Here is an 18,733-nt window from a genome sequence, read left to right as displayed (position 1 = left end):
CGAAGCGATACGATCGTGACGTATTAAGCTTTGGTTATATTTCCTGATGCGAACCACTATACTCGTATTGTTAACTAGGCGTCTCCGTTTTCCACTCTGCTACCTTTTCCGTTGCTGTTAAGTTGCGTGGGTAGGATGTTATGATTCATGACCACAGAAAAAAACTGTCGATCTCGGCCGAAGGGTATATCCCCTGCTGCGTGTGGGTTAAAACAAAGCAAACGTAGGTTAGGAGAAGTGCCTAATGATTTCTTTACCGCGTATGCATTTGTACATCTGCACCGACGGTAGGTTCTACGTTTTACCGCTTCATCACTTTCACACATGAGGTTAATGTTCTTGGTGCGTGTTTTATAATGAAAGTGATAAAATTACGACGTTTTAATTCGAAATTTAAGACTTGGGGTTTTCTACCGCACAGTTTGACGAGCAAAGTCGTAAATTTAAAGACCAATCGTTCGAACGATCGGTTTAATTGTACAGTTCTGCTCAACCGTGGTTTTAATTGAACCAACAAAGTTAATATGTAACCACAGCTTATCAAAGTTGTGCACACGCTGACACAGCAACGGACGAAAACAAATGTGTATTCACGATCATCGGGCAAGCTAATAAATCCAAGCCAATCCCAAAGGAGAATATGTCTTGCTTGGATTATCTTGTAATCCAAAATTGGATCTTGTGTCTCGCTTTTGCTTCATTTGGTTTGGGCTTCAATAAACAACAGAACTACATTTTCGCTTCTACTGTTGATTAGGTCTCTCGGGAATTGCTGTGTGCGATTAATCGAAGTCGGATTGATCTGCTTGCACAAATGTTCTTGCAAAACCAAACACATTCAGTCCGTGTTGGCTTGTTTCGGAGTTTGAACCAATGTGCATTTTGATTTTTTTGCAAAACCTTCCATGCACTTTCACTCACTGGTCAGGAAGCAGGCTTTAAATATGAGGCAGATTCTGGTCGAGTTTTACACTCTCCAGCCGTCTTATCTGGGTCAAGCAGATCCTGCTTTATTGTGCTCGTGTTTGTAGTAAGTTAACAAGGAAAGCTCTGTCCACAATGGAGCGAAAGACTCGTACGATTGCCGGCGGCAATTCTGGTCAAAACGCTGTCGCTCTTTCTTTCTCTTGGAAGGAAAAAAGATTCTCGTTCCTACCACTACGGTACTGCCGCTTTTTTTCTCAGCAACAGAAATCGGCGCAGCAGTATTATCAGACGGTAGCGACGATACGTTCGTATGCCGCGTCTGCAGCAGAATCCTTCATAGTGTTCTTCTTTTCATAGCAGCAATATCAAAACAGTCGAACAGGTTTATTGAACTGTAAACTGAGGGTATATATATCAGTTGCCGTTATCAGAGAGATCATATTTGAGCACGATTTCAGACTTTGTATTAGAGCTTTCGCACGAGTGTTTGGTTTCTACCGGAGTATAAGGTTTGCATATGAAAGTGAGAAGTTACTTGGATTAAAGTTTTGTTTGATTTAATGAAACTTTCACAGCGAAAAGTGAGAACTCTGAGTAAATCTCAGTAGTATCCAGCTGCTTGCGGTTCCTACACAAGCGCATTTAATCCAACTCCAAGCCGAACTTACTTTACTTGTCGCTGAGACGCATTTTGTTGAACACGAGATTTAAAAGTCCTGAGGAAATGGTTGTATGGGTTGGTTATAATCGCATCATACACCCGCTGAAACTGTTCAGCACTGCAGGCACTTAGACAGAAGTAAAAGGGCTTGGCAGAAATAGAACTTAGAAGTATACAGATCCAATGTGGCGCATTTGGTTTTTAAGTACACTGTGCAGACATATATAACAACTTTTGCAACGTTCAACAGATAATAATCGATTTAAAAGGGAAAGTGTTGAACTGATTTGACTTCTGTTGGATTTATTGGAAGAATCGTTAAACTAACTCGCATTGAGGGAATGCAAAAGAATTAGATTGCAACAACTGCCGAAGACATCAAGAGCTTATAATACGTTGAAAACAACTGAACGAGATGGCCTTTGCCAACGTTATGCTGTAAGTACGAAGTCATGATCGCCTTGTGTGTTTATAGTTCGGGGTTAAGTCCAAATATCATTAAACAGTTAATTTCTTCTGGCCGCATTATCCGTGTAGAGTGGTTACTAGATATGCATTAACTCCTCTTAAATTAAGGTTTATCATAAGTATATTACTGGGTAAGGATAAATATTTAACTCCTTTAAACATGATGTCGGTTACAGTGTGGTGCTGCTCGTATCAGCTTTACTAATGATCAAAACGAAGGGAGATTTTCCACGAAACCAAGCACCAAAGACGGTCATAAATTTATCTGGTAAGCCGCCATAAATCTGCATTGTCAGTTCGCTAGAGTTGTTTAGGGTTTTATATGTTTATGGACCGCGAATGCTTATTTGCTGATACAATGGGTCTCGTTAAAACACTGTTTGGTAAACTGCAGTGGCAGCGCAGTTTATAATGTATTCTATATGGATTGTGCCGTCAGCGTGGCATGCCGTTACTTTAACTGTACCTACAGTCGCTGACTTGGTAATTAAATCGACAGCGATCTCAGCCGTTTGGGAATAGAGATGGCGCGAGATTGTCCATCGTTGCCATTATGATATCACAGTCCGTTGACCCCTGCCACGTTTGACAATAAGTCGCTCACGGGATTACAATGAATTCAATAAAGTCTCGTGGTAATATCCCGATGTGGGATATATTGATATCAGATTAGAAGCGCTGCGCATCACTATCTATATGACGTCACACGGGGCTTTATTTCAAACTTCCTCGGGATAAAGTCGTGGAAGATATGGCGACATGAAACGTGTTGTGGGGTGACCGCAAAAAAGTAGAAAAACCCAAGTCACTAACCATCTAAAGCTGAATTAAAATAAACTGCCAAAAGATATCCGAAAATGATCATTGATACGTTATAATCACCGGCGCCTTGCGGTCTACTCGGTCGTTTAATCATTTGGTTACCTTAACTTTGGGACAATTATTGACCGCTATAGGCAAGTAACTTTCATTATAATTCACGAAAGTGATTGTTGAGACCAGGTGTGCCCGATAGACCAGCGTTGATCGATTGTTAAAGAACAATTATTGAAAGTAGTGCACACGTACGGACGTTGGTTATATCGCGTGCCCGTGATTTCACCGAACAAACATCGTCCTTTAGTTTGTTTGTGCAAAATCGACAAAGAAAACGACAGCATGATCGTCCGAACCAACTTTGTCGCCTACACAAGCAACAAAGTCCGTTATGACGTGGAGTAAAAGTCAACATAACCAAACCCGCTTAGTTGAATGAATTTTGCGATAATGTTATGTTTTCAATGGCAATCGAAGTAGGATAAGTGGATGAAACATTGTACGTTCTGCTAAGAGTCTCTTATCCCTTGCCCCCATCGGCGCATGTGACATCACGATTAACTTCTCCTAACTTTAAAAAAGATATATCATGACTAGTAGAGTGTAAAGTAACGTTCGCAGAAATGGGTATCTTCCTGAAATCAGAGGTAAAGTCGTGCCATTAACGCTCTCGCTGTTTGTGGTTGTGACACGAGGTATACAGACGAAAATAGAAAGTTTAAATCCCGCTTGCCGCCATTATAAGGGGTCACGATAATAAACCCTTAAATTGCTTGACCACCTGCCTGCGATTAAGCACTGACCAGTTATATACGGACCGAGGAAAACCTAAATTTGAGACGTCGCTTATTTGCCCAGCTCCTACTTAAAACTGCGGATAGATGCGTTTTGAGAGTCCTTCAAGCGTGAGTAATCGAGCCTTGGAAAGCAAACGTGCCGTCTCAGTGCCCTGCTTTCCTTGTGTTTCAAACTGTGTAGGCTCGTTAAAGCGCGTTTAAGCACTACCGTTAAGAACCGCCAATTTTGCTGACGAGCGTCCGCGAGCTACCATTTCTAATTGCTCTGTGTTGTTATTTTAGTCGCAACTGTCGCCTAACAGAGCGCGTACTCGATGGGCCATTGTAAACGGCGACAATGCTCAAGAAGGGCGCAAGTAAAACAAACCGTTTCAAGAGGGTCGCTCGCCTTGCTGCTCGAGCAGGTGCTATTGCAGACGAATACAAAAATAAATAAGTCGCGGCTGCAATCGGCAATAATTGCCTTGACAATAACAATCAAACTAGCAACCGTCGCGAGTCTAGTCAATAAATAGGGTGCCAATTTCTAGTCTAAATACACAATGGTAAATTAAAGGTAAAAACAGAACTGTGGCGGAACGAATTAGATTGGAAACCAATGTATTCATGCCTGTATAGGCATATATGTCGTTGCTCAAGGCCATGTTATAGCAATGGGGCGTGCAAAACCTAAGCAAATGGAAAACCACTATGGTGTGTGTATATACAATTATGGAGTGGTTTTTGCAACTCCAAAACCAATTTGGGCAAGCCTATATAGGTGTAAACAAAGTTAATAGGGCGTCGCACGCGCGGCTGTTTTCGTACTTATAGTTGGGAGTTCGCACCCTCAATTATTGTCGCATCCTGTCGTTAGCGCGCTGTTTTTTTGGGGTGCAAATTTAAATTAAACAAGTAAACCAATTCAGCTAAATCTAAAAGAAGTATCACCAAACTCAGGCGTTAACGCTCATGGCAAAATCACGTTTGTTTTGGCAACTGAATTATAGTTAAGACGCCATGAGCTTGTAATAATAATTCACGCATTATATCTTCAGATGTTCCTGTTAAAGCATTTACCGGCGACGAAGTGACTCCAGACAACAGATTAAGCTATCTGCAGTTGGTTAAACGGATTCGAATGGGCACCAATGACATGCTAGCAATTGCATCAAGGTAAATATTAAAATAAATCGACTCTATAGAGTTTATGTATATATGCGTGCAAGGGTTCGGGTTTGTGGTTGTGATTCTTACTGTTTTAGAGCAGACATCCGGGAACTATATTTGTGGGCCAATAATAGTAGGGCACACTTGAGCAGTTGTAAACATGCGAGACAAGCTACTGACGAGTGGCTATTCAATAGACTCGTCATGAAATCAGTATTTTCTCCAATGGCTACTATGTCGACGCTTGCAACAGTACACCTGTGACACAATACCGGGCAGCGTTACTGTAAATATAAAGACTAGAACCCTTGAAAGAGCCCGTAGTGGTGTAAAGCGATACGGGCGCCATGGTACAGAGAAACAATTGACTGGTTTTCGGCGGTTAGACCGCGAGAGATGACGTCAGGCAGTTTAGAACAATAGTTTTGTCACCTAACACCCTGCACGTGCAGTACGAGCCGTTGCAGTTCTACATGCAGTCTGGCGGGATATTTAAACGCAAGCTGCACTTGTTGTTCATGCTGCAATCGTACACTTGATAGTATCTATTATTTGTTTGACCACAAGTAGGGCTTTGGAATGAACTGTACGCTCTGCTGCGCTACTATTGGCGTTGTGAGGCAGCAAACACACGCCCGTCAATCACCAAACACACGGAATCAACGAACAAAAGTCGCGAAAACAAAGATAGCCAGAGTGCTGGCAGGGAGCGATAACGTCGTAGCAACTGGGTCGATAGAAAGGAGAATAAATAGGCTCCACAATGAAGTGACATTAGCGTGTCCTACGCGCATACAATTTGAATAGGTATAAATAGAGGCGCAACTTTGAACGCTCACGCAACTGTGACCGCCACAGTGCCGACGAATTTTCATAATTTTATCAATATTTTGACAACCAACAGAGCCTACCTGTTCCCCATTCATTATCCCAGCCGGTTTAATACTAACTTGGCGAATAGGGAAATTATACGAAAGATGCGAATAAATAAATAATGAGCGGTGGTCTGAGGTCCCTTTTTATTAAAGGCCGCATAATGTGATGGAAAACCTCTAGTTAGAAGGCTCAATTTGGGTACACAACTGGCTAATGTCAAGGTCATAGTTGACCAGGTGCTATTTAACTGTTTGTGGAGTACACACACATGTGCAGGAAATGGTAGTTTTCACTTAACACTGCTGAAGCAGCCGCCAAAACAAGCAAAGCACCGCTGAGCCTTCGAACGTAAGCCATCTGCACTGTACGTCAATGGTTAATAGCATTTGGAATGAAATATAGCCGAACACCTGCTCGTAAACCTACACAATCACATTTCAACCTGTCAAACTATGGTAACTGATATTACTGACAACGTGAAACCGAAACACAGCCGTTGTGACGTCAGTAATACATAACAGTGGTAATTGACAGGTTGAGTTTAAATACAAACAACAATTCCCGCCATTGCAGTCGCACGTGGTTATGTTTAATTTTTACTTTTAAATAATGCATAGAGTAGAAAATGTTGTAAACTTTATATAGCTAGTGCTTTCGTAAAATTAAAGTAAGCCTCTCAGCAAAAAGGCTACGTAAACCGATAACGTCATGGCATTACTTTTTAATGAAACGTCGTACAATGAAACTGGGATATCCTGTTCCCTATAGATTTTGAAGGCAAAGCAATGTTCAATGGGTAACACGAGCTTGTTAGCTGTTGTTGTGCTAAGTATTCAGTTAACTTACCGATTGTACCACAAGTAACTCAAACTAAAACCGCGGTTTCTGGTAACGGAAATCGGAGACAAGGCGTGGACCAATCAGATGCGATTTTTGTCGGTGATAACAATACCCTTTGTGACGGAATAAAGCCCGGAACAGACATTGTAAAATCAGCACTCCATTTTGAAATCCGTTAGCCAACATAACTTTTTGATAACGCTGTATAATAATCCATCATCACGATTTTAAGAAAGTTTTTTAGTGGAAGTTTCACTACGCGAATATGACTCCATTAACCGAGATAAACAGTCCATTTTCGTGGACTCCAGAGCGCAACCTTTGACTCACGACCTACGTTGGCTGAGTCCCTGATGGCTTGAATGTGTTGACTTATTATCTTGTACGGTAACGTGAGCCTATATTGACTTTAAGTATAAATAATTAACTTGAATTCCCAATATTGCGTTTCATCGCCTCTTATAAACAAGGTTCATCTAATCCGCGAATTATCCGTATTACTCCAAGAGTTTGACAAACAGATGTATTTTCAAAGTGGAATATTACTTCCAAAAAGCGATGACATAACGTCTAAGATTTATCCGCTTTTGTGTCGCAAAATACGAGCCCTAAAATGAATTGTTTTGGAGACTGCTACGCTCATTAAGTGCTTTAATGGCCGGCTCGAGAGTACAGCTGAATTAATGAGGATCCTTATGGAAAGTGGCAAGCTGTTCGTAATGACTCACTGAAGGAGTACGATTCGGGCTGAAAAAGCAAACCGAGATAAAAAAAACCCAAATCTTGGAAAACCAAGTGGTCCAAGTGACTCACTCCGTACAATATAGTTTTAACATGGCGGGAGAAAAGTTTCTATAACCAACAATAGGAGAGCTTAACTTCCTTCGGGAATCAGACATTAACGGCAATACATTCATGATGTGTGTTGTGTCTAAGTGCGCATGGCGTGGTGTGCACTGTGCACATAAAGGGTTACTCATTTGTAATAGCAGAAGTAATAAAACGTTCTGTGTGTTTAAAGTTTTTGGGTCACGTATCCTTTGGGCAAACTGACAATGTTTTTTTCTTATCACAAACTATGGTATCTCGTTCCCCAGCTGAGTAGGCCATCTTGAATGAAGTACTTGATTCAGCCACTTCACGATTTACGTATTAATCCACGCATAAGTGTTTACAGCGGTCGCTGTCTGAAAACAATCTTAAGATAATGACGTAACAGAAGCTACTTCGCTATCAAACCCTGTTTATTTCAAGATTCGTCATAATTTACGTCACAATCATAAAATAAAGTGCTAGATCATCTTAAAAATGACATTATTTGGTAAATTTACGAAGACCGAGTTATAACGGTAATACACATAAGCCAAGCCTGAAACCGCAGTCAGATAATGTAATCTGAAAAGTGTCCAACGCCCTTTCATGTCTGGTAACCAGTATTCTCACTTTTATCCGGGCGGTGAGCTGTTTGATGCAGCAGCGTCGTATTTAAAGAGCGCTTCGCTGTCCCGATCGTTGTGCAAATTGAACCTGATTGTACGGTTGTAAACCCAGATATTTTCTGCTAACGATCTGGACTAATTGTTCGTGTGGACAGTCTATTCTTGCGTCACTAATGACTTTGTATGTTCACAGGGATCAATTGTACTTCATCAATCCTGAGAAATTTCGCACAGACAACATCCGAGACATACAATACGATAATGTGAGTAAACTACCTTATCCCAACATAATCTTGTTATTAAAGGGCGGCATTAAATCCAATATATTTCAGGTTATTACTTGGAAGTCTAAAAATATGACGAGAGAATTATGCTCGATGAAAGGCCAAACAGAGGTGAGCTTTATTCTATTGTTATCACAAGTTTAACCGTTTCCGCAAAGACTTTACCGACGCTGGGTTCCCTTTCTAAGAATAGTTAGTCTTGGTTTGTAAAGGGGCAATAAAAGATCTCGTTCGCAATATACACTTGACAAGATTTATCACCCAGGCTGCTAATTGGTTATTACAACTACCGTTGCACTTGCGTGTCCATTAAATCAGTTCACGCCTGCTGTTTGACGTGGCGATAGGTGCGTGACAAAATAATCTATCCCCGCTTTCATGTTTGGCTTTTTAAAACGGTCCTACCCGCTTATAGTGGGAACGGAAACAGAGACTTGAGTGTAAAAAGGAAAGAGTGTCGCCAAGGTTGAACGTCTGCTTTACCCGATAAACACGAGCTTAGCCAAGGTCTGGTTAAAATAGGCAACAGGAAATGTCGATAACAGAGTCAGCAGACGGATTTGCAAAACCTGTGACCCGGGGTGGAGTATAATACACACGATGAAGTGTAGTTCATATATCGATTTTTAAAGCGCTTTTTGCAATTGACTTAGCAATAGAATCGTAATGTCCTATTGGGAATCGAAACATACCGGATAGATTATTATGTATCTGTCGGATATTTTTGCTCTTTAGTTGGATCGATACGAATGAGGTAAATGATAATGGTGTTTACGTCATATGCAAATAGTGTTATCCTAATGGCGGTCAGGATATTGCTGTTTTTGTATGAAGCACAGTTTTTAGAAAATTGATTAAAATATAGGACATTGGATATTTACATGGATAAGAGTAGTTCAATGGCACTTTGCGATGGTGCTTTAAATATCGCACGCGTCGAGCAGCCATTGTCAGGTACCGGATACGTCAAGTGTCCACGTCACAATATGTTTCGATTATGATAAACAAACCCGGTTATATAGCGTTCGCAACATTACACCCAATTTCGTTGATTATTCCGCCATAAAAGTAATTGTTACGGCGAGCACAATCGATTTCGAGTTTCCGTTTGTTTACGTCTTAAGACGTGTTGTTGACGTCGAAAAAATCGAGCGGTTGAGGACACGTATTAGGGGCAATAGAAGACTGTTAACATGTCTTTACTTTTACAGGAACTGTGTCATAACTTTCTTAGCGTCGTAGCGACCACGAATGACGAAGGCAGCGAACTCCTGGTGTGCGGCACCAATTCATTCAGCCCGATATGCACAACATACACGGTAACTATCGATCCCGATAACGCTAGCCACGAATTATGAGTAACGACGATCGTTTGTGATGTTAACATATGACTCAAACTGATACAGGTTTCCTACATGTCATCTGGTTTAGTGATGGTTCGTGGAGAAGATTTCTCCGGCAAGCAGAGATGCCCTTATGGTCCTAATCAACCTAGCGCGGCAATTTTTACCGGTACGTATTTTGTAAAACCCTGATATTTCGAGTATATACAACACCAAAGCATATAAACCGTCCTGAAACATTACCACGTTAACATTTTGTCTTTAAAGCGATCGACATGTGTTTTCGCCTTGTCAGCCAACGGTGTATATTTGCGTCTTACGGGGAGTTAAAGGGGTTTAACAGTACTGTCGGCATGGCGCCAGTAGGTCCTGTGATTCGTGTCCCTACAAGTGTAACTGCTCGTTACAACAGTAACGCACGCATCCAACACGTTCTATACTTACAGTTATAGCAAAAGGTAAATATTACTTTGCCCCACGGCGACCAGGCCTCGCAAGCAATACTGTAATTTCAGCGGCGCTCGCAGGGCCGTGCTGCAATGCAAACCAGATTAGAAAGATTTGCAATCAAATTACACGTCGCAAACCTAGTATTATGAACAGTCGTTTGGATTTAACAGCGAAACAGATCTTTTTGTAAATGTTTGAACGGATACGACTAAAGACACGGGTGATGGTTTTGTTTTGAGCATTATTTCCACGTGTGTGTCTTTAAATACAAGTTATAATTACAATGTAGCCAATAAACCGTAAGTTAAGGTTTATTTTGCTTACCACGTGGGTAATTTCAATCGATACGCTTGATGATAGCTCTAATAGAAACCATTGTTCTGAGCTTTAAGTCTGCCACGGTGCTTAACATTGGAAGGTAACCGCAGATTAGATCGTTCCTGGCTTAAATTAATCTCACCGCAGATTAGGAGAAACCATTGCCTGCTTATACGTTATATACAGGAGTGTATACGGGTATTATTTTCACTGGTGAAAGACCCGATAAGGTGTTAATAACCGTTCGCGGGTGTACAGACTACGTAGGAATATAATTGATTCGGTGCGGGTAATTTTGCATTGGCCGGAGGCAGCGATTAAACGTAATAAGAAAGAAACCGTGTGGTTTTTACAAAGGTCAAATAAAATGTGGGAATTGAAGTAATATCGCCCTGTGTATGTCTTGAAGTCATAACCGATGGTTGCTAAGTATTCAAGAGCTAGAAAACACACGTACACAATGTTGTTGAACTTAAAACTTAGTTTATTGCCGCAGTAAAACACGTGTACCTTGAACCGCTGAAGCACACCACTATACGAGCATTACGAATCGTTTCGACATGGTTATTATTTGTTCCAATCTGTATGGATTACATTTTCGTCTTCACTTGTGTGTCTGTACGTAGCGATTAATGCTGGCATGATGAACACGCAGCTTATGAAGCTGATTGTCCCGTGGGAACGCTGGTATTGTGACGAAGTTTCAAAAATGACGTAACTTGAAAAACGATTACACTCGGAGTGTTTTAACGCGACGATTCCGAAGCAAACTTTGCTCGGTTGCTTTTATTCGAGTCTTCACTCCCCGGGGTGGGAGCAGCAGGCGACCTCGTGACGCCACAATAGGCATTGTGCCAGAATAGAAGCGATCAACGTTTGCAAACAAAGGCAAAGCGAAATTGTCGCTTTTACTTTATTTTCTACAAAGCTAATAGCAATTTTCCAAAACCCTTGTATATTGGCACGCTATATTCACCGCTTTATTACAGACATGGTTTATAGACTTATATAAAACTTATATGAGTCGGGTCAATGACCCAAGCTTGGTTGTAACCATGAAACTTTATTATCTGCAGGTGGTTCGTTGTACGCGGGAACCTACCAAGCTTTTACTGGTGTTTCTCCCGTTGTCTCGCGAAGCATGGGCGACAACACACCGCTTAAGACTGCCTCTATTGACGAAGCCATGAATCGTAAGTGCATATTCAAGTTTCATATGTTTTAGTTTTAAATAAGCTGCTATTACCTCAATGCTCAAGTGTAAATGATTTTTCTCGGTTATGTATTTCGTATCGCATGATCCTAATTTTGAATGTTATATCGTTACGAGAATCGTTCAACTTAACGAGCACTAGATCAGTGCGAGTTCACGGATTTCATCATAATTACTAAGCTAACCCTTGTATTAGGTCCCCGGTTTGTAAAAATGATCGAAGACGACAAACGGGTTCTTGTTTTCTTTAACGAAATGCAGAAGCTGTCGTCGGGGGAAGTCCGTATGGTGGCGCAAGTGGGACAGGTAAAACCAATCATAAATTATTTTTTAATTGCTCTAAAATAGAACTTCAAAAACAAAAAAATAACGTCTCCAAAGTTTTATAATTTTACCTAATTGTTAGCACTATTTAAGGAATGGTATTTTTGCCACAGGTTTGCAAAAACGACGTTGGTGGAGACCGTGTGTTATCTCGTATGTGGACAACCTTTATTAAATCGCGACTCAATTGTTCTTACAATGGTTTTTACCTGAATGAACTTCGTGACGTCACAGAAGCAAAATTCGTAAACGGAGTGGAAACAATTTTCGCCACTTTTTCGACACCTGAGTGAGTATTATTGCCATATACCTTCTTTATTTCAACATCTAACATTAGTAACAAGCTTAAATTGTTTTAATTAAATACAACTAGTTAATTTATACTAAAATGTGGGCCTCAATTTTACTCTAGCCGTTTGTTTTTTTAACGAATGTAGTTTTGCTGCTAAATCTATTTGCTGTTTTAATTAATCTGACCATTGCTACTATATTCGACGAGATAATAAAAAAAGTTCTGTTATGTATAATGTTAAACTGTATCCAACAGAGATTCTTTGGCTGGAGCAGCCGTGTGTTCTTTCACAATGAACGCAATACGAGAAGCACTACATGGAGCTTTCTTGGTCGGTAGCGACCCTTCAGCACAAACAGTGGGGACATCTCCAGCAGCATCTAGACACCCAGCATCTTGTCCAAGTGAAAAGATGACAGATTCGGAGCTCTTCTTTATCAAATCACATCCACAGATGAAAGAACAGGTGATTATTTACTGTTATGTTAATTCTGGAATCGTTAAATGTAACCCAAACACATATATCTGTTTTTGCTAGACGTTGGTTTTCAAACCTGATGTCTTCTTTGGGAAACTAAAATTTTCAAAATAATCCGAGGTCATTATACATAAGAAATGAGCGACCAAAAATATACACTGTCCGTTTAGTTATACAACTTGTGATCATACGTTTTTATTCCTATCTCAGGTCCCTGGTTCGCTGTTAATGACCAACCAAGGTTCAAGATGGACGACCATAGCGCTGGACACCAAAGCGGGCCCAAATGACGTCACAGTGATCATTGTTGGCACAGAAGACGGTCAAATAATCAAAGGATTGGGTCCAAACCAAATGTGGGAGCATGGGGCTATCATTTCAAAACAAGATATTTTTGACAGCAACAGGTAAAAAGAAACGACTATATCACAGTTAGGATACCACGACATGATAAAAAAAACTATATTAAATAAAGACAATGTGGCCTGGAGAGTATGAACAACTTCTAAACCTCTTTTTTTCTCAGATGTTTCTCTGGTAATCCCGAAGTAGAAGATAGAAGAGTGTTGAGCATTCTGGTCGACGCTGAACGTGGATTTCTTCTGGTTGGTTTCAAGCATTGCGTAGTTACCGTTCCATTGAGGACATGCGGAATTCACAATTGCCAAGAGTAAGTTGAAATATTATAAATGCTGGAGAAGACCTTACTATATGTCTACGGTTGCTCGTATAATGTTAAATTAGATACTTTCCATAGTTAAAAAATAGTTCGAAAATAACACCTATAGGATCAGCTGTTGTTTTGTAGTCGCACGACATAGAATGAATGATAAATACTGTTAATGAATTCTATGGTTCTTACCACCCGCAGTTAGTTTAAATATTGTTTATTTACAGAGAATGTGTTGGTTCTGCTGATCCTTATTGTGGGTGGGAGGTACGATCGAATTCCTGTGTACCTTATCTGACGGCGAACCAGGGCCTCGCACAAAATGTAGCTGGTGCTCTTAAGTCGCCAGAATCATACGGTGCATGCCAACCTGAGGTGGAAGAAAACACAAATAGTTTTGTTGAGGTACAAAAACCCATAGTGGAAGTTGAAGAAATGAAACCTAAGAATGAAACCACCAAACCTGAAGGAAGAGATGCCTTGGTCCCTAAAGTGAATTGCGTTACTGGTGTAGATCCTTGTTCATCTAAGTTTGACTTGGTGGTTGTTATAGTGGCCGGAGTTGGCGGGTTTATTTTTGGCGTGTTTCTCACCATTATTCTGATCGTGTTGTACCGAAAGAAAGTTTGTTGTAGCGGCTTCACTTCAAACGATGATGATTTCAAAAAGAAGCAACTAAAGCAACAACATCTGCAAGCAATGTACCCTGATGATAGACGAGGTTCTTTGACCAGAACAGCTCGAAAAACCTACTTCGGGTGGAAAGAATGGTTCTGTCGATCATCCAAACCAAATACTCCAGCTGCCACACCAAGTCTGAACAATAAATTGGACCAAGAACATCCAGCAGAGCGGCGCCCACGAAGATTAAATGACTACAGTGAGGCTCCTACATTGAAATCTCCAGCACAGCCTAATCAGCATGCGCCCAAACCAAGACGAATGTCATCTCGACACAACAGCACAAGCAGCAATGGTTCTGTACCAAACGGATATCCCCTTACACGCCAAGCTAGTGTCCTTGCAAATGGTCCGATCGTATATGAACAAGGACAACCTCTTCTACTTAACAACCAAACTGACGAAGCTTATTATTCTCCAACTACAGGTTTGTTATTGTTTTCCTATTTGTAACACAATGTATATATACCAGTCAATTCACTCGCAAAATTTCCATAAGTAAAAAATCGGGCGCGAGCTTTAAACAGAACACCCGTGTTATAACGACTACCGTTGCCAATCACGCGAAGATAAGCAACTTGCCTTCATTCATTTAGTTTTGACACAACTTTTTTTACAGAATGTATACTTACCAACGAAATGACCGAAGCCCCGACCTTACCCCACCCTAAAAGGATCTCCCACGCTTCCATGACAGGGGAATACCCGATTACGTCACTCCACGGCGCAGCAGAAAGCGGGCAACTGCCAACTGCGTCGACAAAAATGCGGCGACGCAACGAAAAAGCAACGAGTCAGACGAACGAAATCATGCGGGAATCGGACACAGCGATTCGGAGTTTTGAGACCACACTTCATCACATGCAACAACAAGGAATCCCCGTCGATAATTCAAGAGAAAGATTGAACTCCAATGACAGCGGTAAAGGGGAAAGCGTTCGTAACTCAATAAGGACAGAACTCGAGGTAAGGAGTTATAATGAAATGGTTTTACTTCCTCATAGTTCACCTAAATGACTTGTAATATTGTTGCTGTTCATTTACAATAACGTACTCTTCTTATTTGTTAAAGTTTCTGACCACTGCATTTTCATTTCAGCCAATAGCGACGAATGCATCCGCGTTTAAGCAGCGACCAACTTCTCTTAATCTTCCACAGAATGGTGTTGGTCATCGTCGACGTCTGACGTCAGAGCCATCTTACCCCAATGACGTCATCACTCCTACTGGGTCCATTAGCTCAGGCTCGTCATCGGGCCGACGAAACCCACCGGTACGTCAGCATTCGTTTGGGTTTCATCAGTCGAGTTCGACTCGTTCCCAACCGACTACGCCGGTAGGTGGCGCGCCAGGGAAGCTCTCTGTTTACCACCCGAAGCCCAGCGAAGCGTCCGAGGTCGGGCATTATGCTACTTTGCCAAAAAATGAGCAACCACAGGTCGGGAGACGAAAGGAGCGACAACATCAACAGCGTCACCACATGGAGCAATTTCACGAACGTTTGTGTCCCCGTTTACAGCAAGAATTCATGCAACAACAGCAGCAGCAACAACAACAACAACAACAGCAACAACAACAGCAACAACAACAACAGCAGATGCACAAAGCTCATATGATACAAGAAGTTATGAAGAACCCGAGAACAACAGAACATCAAAACCAAAGGCGGGGGGTCGTAACTCGTTCGTGTGGTTCGCCAGGGAAACACCCTGCACCCCCGCTTAACCGCTACCCCAGTCTTCAAGTTCGGGGTCCCAATGCATATCAAGAATACCAAAGAATGCCCATGTTGAAGAACCAACCAATAAATCATTACCCGTCTTTGCCGCATGGTTCGTCGACTTCTCCTTATGGGAAGAACAGCAACAACAACAATACATACGGCACTCTTACAGCATTCGAAAGACCAACAACTTTACACAGGCGCGAAAAACTTCCGCAAATGATGCGGCAGTCTTCAGTGCCTGGTTACGCAGCGCCGAAGCCTATGTATGTCGCTACACCTGTAGTGCCACCTAGCGGGACAAGGGAAATGTAATGGGAGCGTTGGGTGGCGCTATTGGCGAGCGATCTGCGGGCAGATTTCCAGCCGATGCGAAAATAAGTTGTTTCACTGCTGATTAACGTGTTTTACTTTGCAATTTGTTATAGTTTATTTTTGTAACGATTACGATTTCACTTTGTTTGCGTTGTGTTTTGTGGAAAAATTTAAACCTTTTAATCGCTTAAAAATTCCACGACGAACCCTATTCAGTTTAAAAACCTTTTTTTTACACTTTGTACTGAGTACAATTTCGCTGGGGTAGAAATTCATTAGCGCTAGATTACATTTTAAATTGCTTTATACAGTACGCCCAAACATTCGATTTTTCCGTTGTGTTTTTCCACTGTGCTCTCTCATCGACGCGGATTAAATTCAATTAAAACTGCTAGAAGCAATAAGTCTTGTGTTGGATTAACGATTGTTTTACTGCCTGGTTGCGAAATGCTGACAGACAGGGCAGGAGGCTTCTTTTACTCGCCTAGGTCTTGATGAAAGCGGTTTATTCCTAATTTGCAGCAAATAACCAGAGTGCAGAAATAACGCTCTTACAGTTTGAGTTAAATACATTTCTTTAAAATGCACTTTCTCTCTAAAGCGGGTAAAATATGTGCGCATCAAGTAATCCTTTACAAAAAACGCTGCAGTTTATAAACCAAGTTACCACAAGAACAAGAAACACAAAACTAAAATCCCTGCGACACGAATTCCCTCACGGCCACTTGAAGATTGTTGACTTTTACCAATGTTGTTCATTTTACCCAGGACCCCTACGCATACGTCTTTTCGCCGGGGGTCCACATTTTACACAAAAGTTACCCTTTTTGCTTCCCGGTCACAGATTGCGTGTCATCAAAGACCCCATGTTTATTTCTGGTGACGTTAACACTTCGAGTAAACAAAGCTGGCACTCTAAAGCGACACATTTGTAACTTTGTATTCGTTTTGTAATATTTACTCAAGCTTTTAAGAGTTTCTAAATTTAGATTATACTAATTTAAATCACTTAACAAGACAGTTTGGCGTGCAAGTAATGATTATCGTTCGCTTCCTAGTCAGAGTGGGTTTATAAATGCCACCCACAAAACTATATCAAGGAATATTATAATGTCATCCGAAAGCAATGCCCTTGGACGGTGACGCAAAATAACGCCATGTAAGTGTTACAGTAGGCTGGGGAAAGATGGGACACCTTTTCATTCTATTTTCTTATCCCATTTGGTAGAGAACAAAAAATGTTTTCTCTTCCCATTTGAAAGTGAACAAAAATGTAAAGAATTAAACAACTATATCCTCACGACTCCCATAGACCGTTGTTAATTGTAAAAAACACTAAAGGTGACCCGTATTCCCCTACCCTATTTTACATAACTAAAGCACATGTATTGCTTTTATATATTCGAATAAAATAAAACAAATTATAAATGCAGTCAATTAAATGAGCTATATAAAAACATATTAAACCAACTTTAATCAACATGTTTGCTGGTGGTCCTTTATGTAAAATGTTCAAAGCTAAGTTTGATTCGTATTATTCGTCCTAACAAGAGAAAAAAATTACTTCATGGCTATTTTTCTCCGATTGCCCAAATTCCGCGACAGTTTATAAACGTCACTCACAGTGTATTTTTATGCCGAATGGATTACCCTATTAAAATCAATTACGTTCGCCTGCTACACAATCGTATCTGACAAATTTAGATGGTTTATGTAAGAATAGGAGAAATGAAACCCGCAATTGTGGTATAGGGAGTAAATAGTTGTATGTTTTGCATTCGAAAAAGGTCGCAATAATGCCACCCGGGTTGCAGCAATACAAACGAAAGTTTGGCAGGCTTTATTTTTCGGCTATGAAATTCGATAGTTTTGTTCTTACTGATCCAAACACGCGATTTAAATATTGGGTGTTCACCTAAGAGCCCGTTCGTTACGCTCTAGTGCGTTTTACGTCATCAATCTTTACCAACCTGAAAAGCCAAATTTTCGACACGGATTTTTGCGATCTGATCGTCAAACTTTTCAGAACTTAGCATCCTTGACATTCAGTAAAAACTCGCGCGCTTTCGAGCATCAACCCGTATAAACCTAAGTCAGTTTACTAGGAGCTGGATGCACATGTGGTTACGCGCCCATACGCAACAGACGAAACGTCTGAGATATACACTCACATGTTCAAGGTAACGGAACAAAACTCACCTCGATTTTAAAGCGGCAGATTAACCTGTTTACGAAAATATGAACCCGAAGCGCCAAGCTGGTATAGCTTTCACACGGGCGACGATAGAAGTAAGCCAAAGTAACGACGTGTTGTGAAAAAAATAACATTTTTAACAATTTCAAATCGTGTGGTAATTTAAAGCGAAATAATTTAACCCTTTGGGGACGAGATATATTTTAACAAATTTTCATTTTTGACCGACTGTCACATATTGCTCTCTAGCGACACAGGTGTTTGTGCTGGCGAAATAAGATCAATTAGACTTTTGTTCTTTGGAAAAATTGCTACAAGATTGTATTTTGATTTTTTTGATGACGTCATCAAATTTTGAATGACGTCATCAGAAATCTTGTATTTATGTGTAATTTGGGTTTTTAGGTAAAAAATACATAAGGAATCTAGTGCAAAGTTGATTCCTGGTTTGTTTACTACCTAACTAAAATGATTG

The 18,733-nt window shown here is 40.8% G+C and overlaps 2 protein-coding genes across 2 annotated transcripts in view; one reads left to right on the top strand and one right to left on the bottom strand.

The window, feature by feature from the left end:
- Nucleotides 1-18,733, bottom strand: part of LOC149725231 (uncharacterized) — a 49,309-nt gene that overhangs the window by 16,505 nt on the left and 14,071 nt on the right. The gene's annotated exons all lie outside the window — the stretch shown is intronic.
- On the top strand, nucleotides 1,293-16,468 carry LOC149725233 (uncharacterized). Its single transcript, XM_089892771.1, has 16 exons — nucleotides 1,293-2,026; nucleotides 2,233-2,324; nucleotides 4,707-4,824; nucleotides 8,167-8,236; nucleotides 8,306-8,368; nucleotides 9,469-9,576; nucleotides 9,664-9,769; nucleotides 11,445-11,561; nucleotides 11,778-11,887; nucleotides 12,019-12,194; nucleotides 12,453-12,663; nucleotides 12,886-13,082; nucleotides 13,202-13,345; nucleotides 13,573-14,453; nucleotides 14,646-14,992; nucleotides 15,126-16,468. Exons 1-16 carry the CDS (start codon nucleotides 2,004-2,006, stop codon nucleotides 16,062-16,064), a joined length of 3,702 nt encoding a protein of 1,233 aa, XP_089748897.1. The 5' UTR covers nucleotides 1,293-2,003; the 3' UTR covers nucleotides 16,065-16,468.

Source organism: Ciona robusta, chromosome 14 (genome assembly GCF_009617815.1).
Source record: "Ciona robusta chromosome 14, ASM961781v2".
Lineage (NCBI taxonomy): Eukaryota > Metazoa > Chordata > Ascidiacea > Phlebobranchia > Cionidae > Ciona > Ciona robusta.
This window is presented reverse-complemented; position numbering and strand designations above follow the sequence as displayed.

Coding starts and splice junctions, on each gene's coding strand:
- LOC149725233 (XM_089892771.1), top strand. CDS start 2,004: ATGGCCTTTGCCAACGTTATGCT. Junction 11,562..11,777: donor TATTGACGAAGCCATGAATC/GTAAGTGCATAT, acceptor CCCTTGTATTAG/GTCCCCGGTTTGTAAAAATG. Junction 12,664..12,885: donor ATCCACAGATGAAAGAACAG/GTGATTATTTAC, acceptor TTCCTATCTCAG/GTCCCTGGTTCGCTGTTAAT.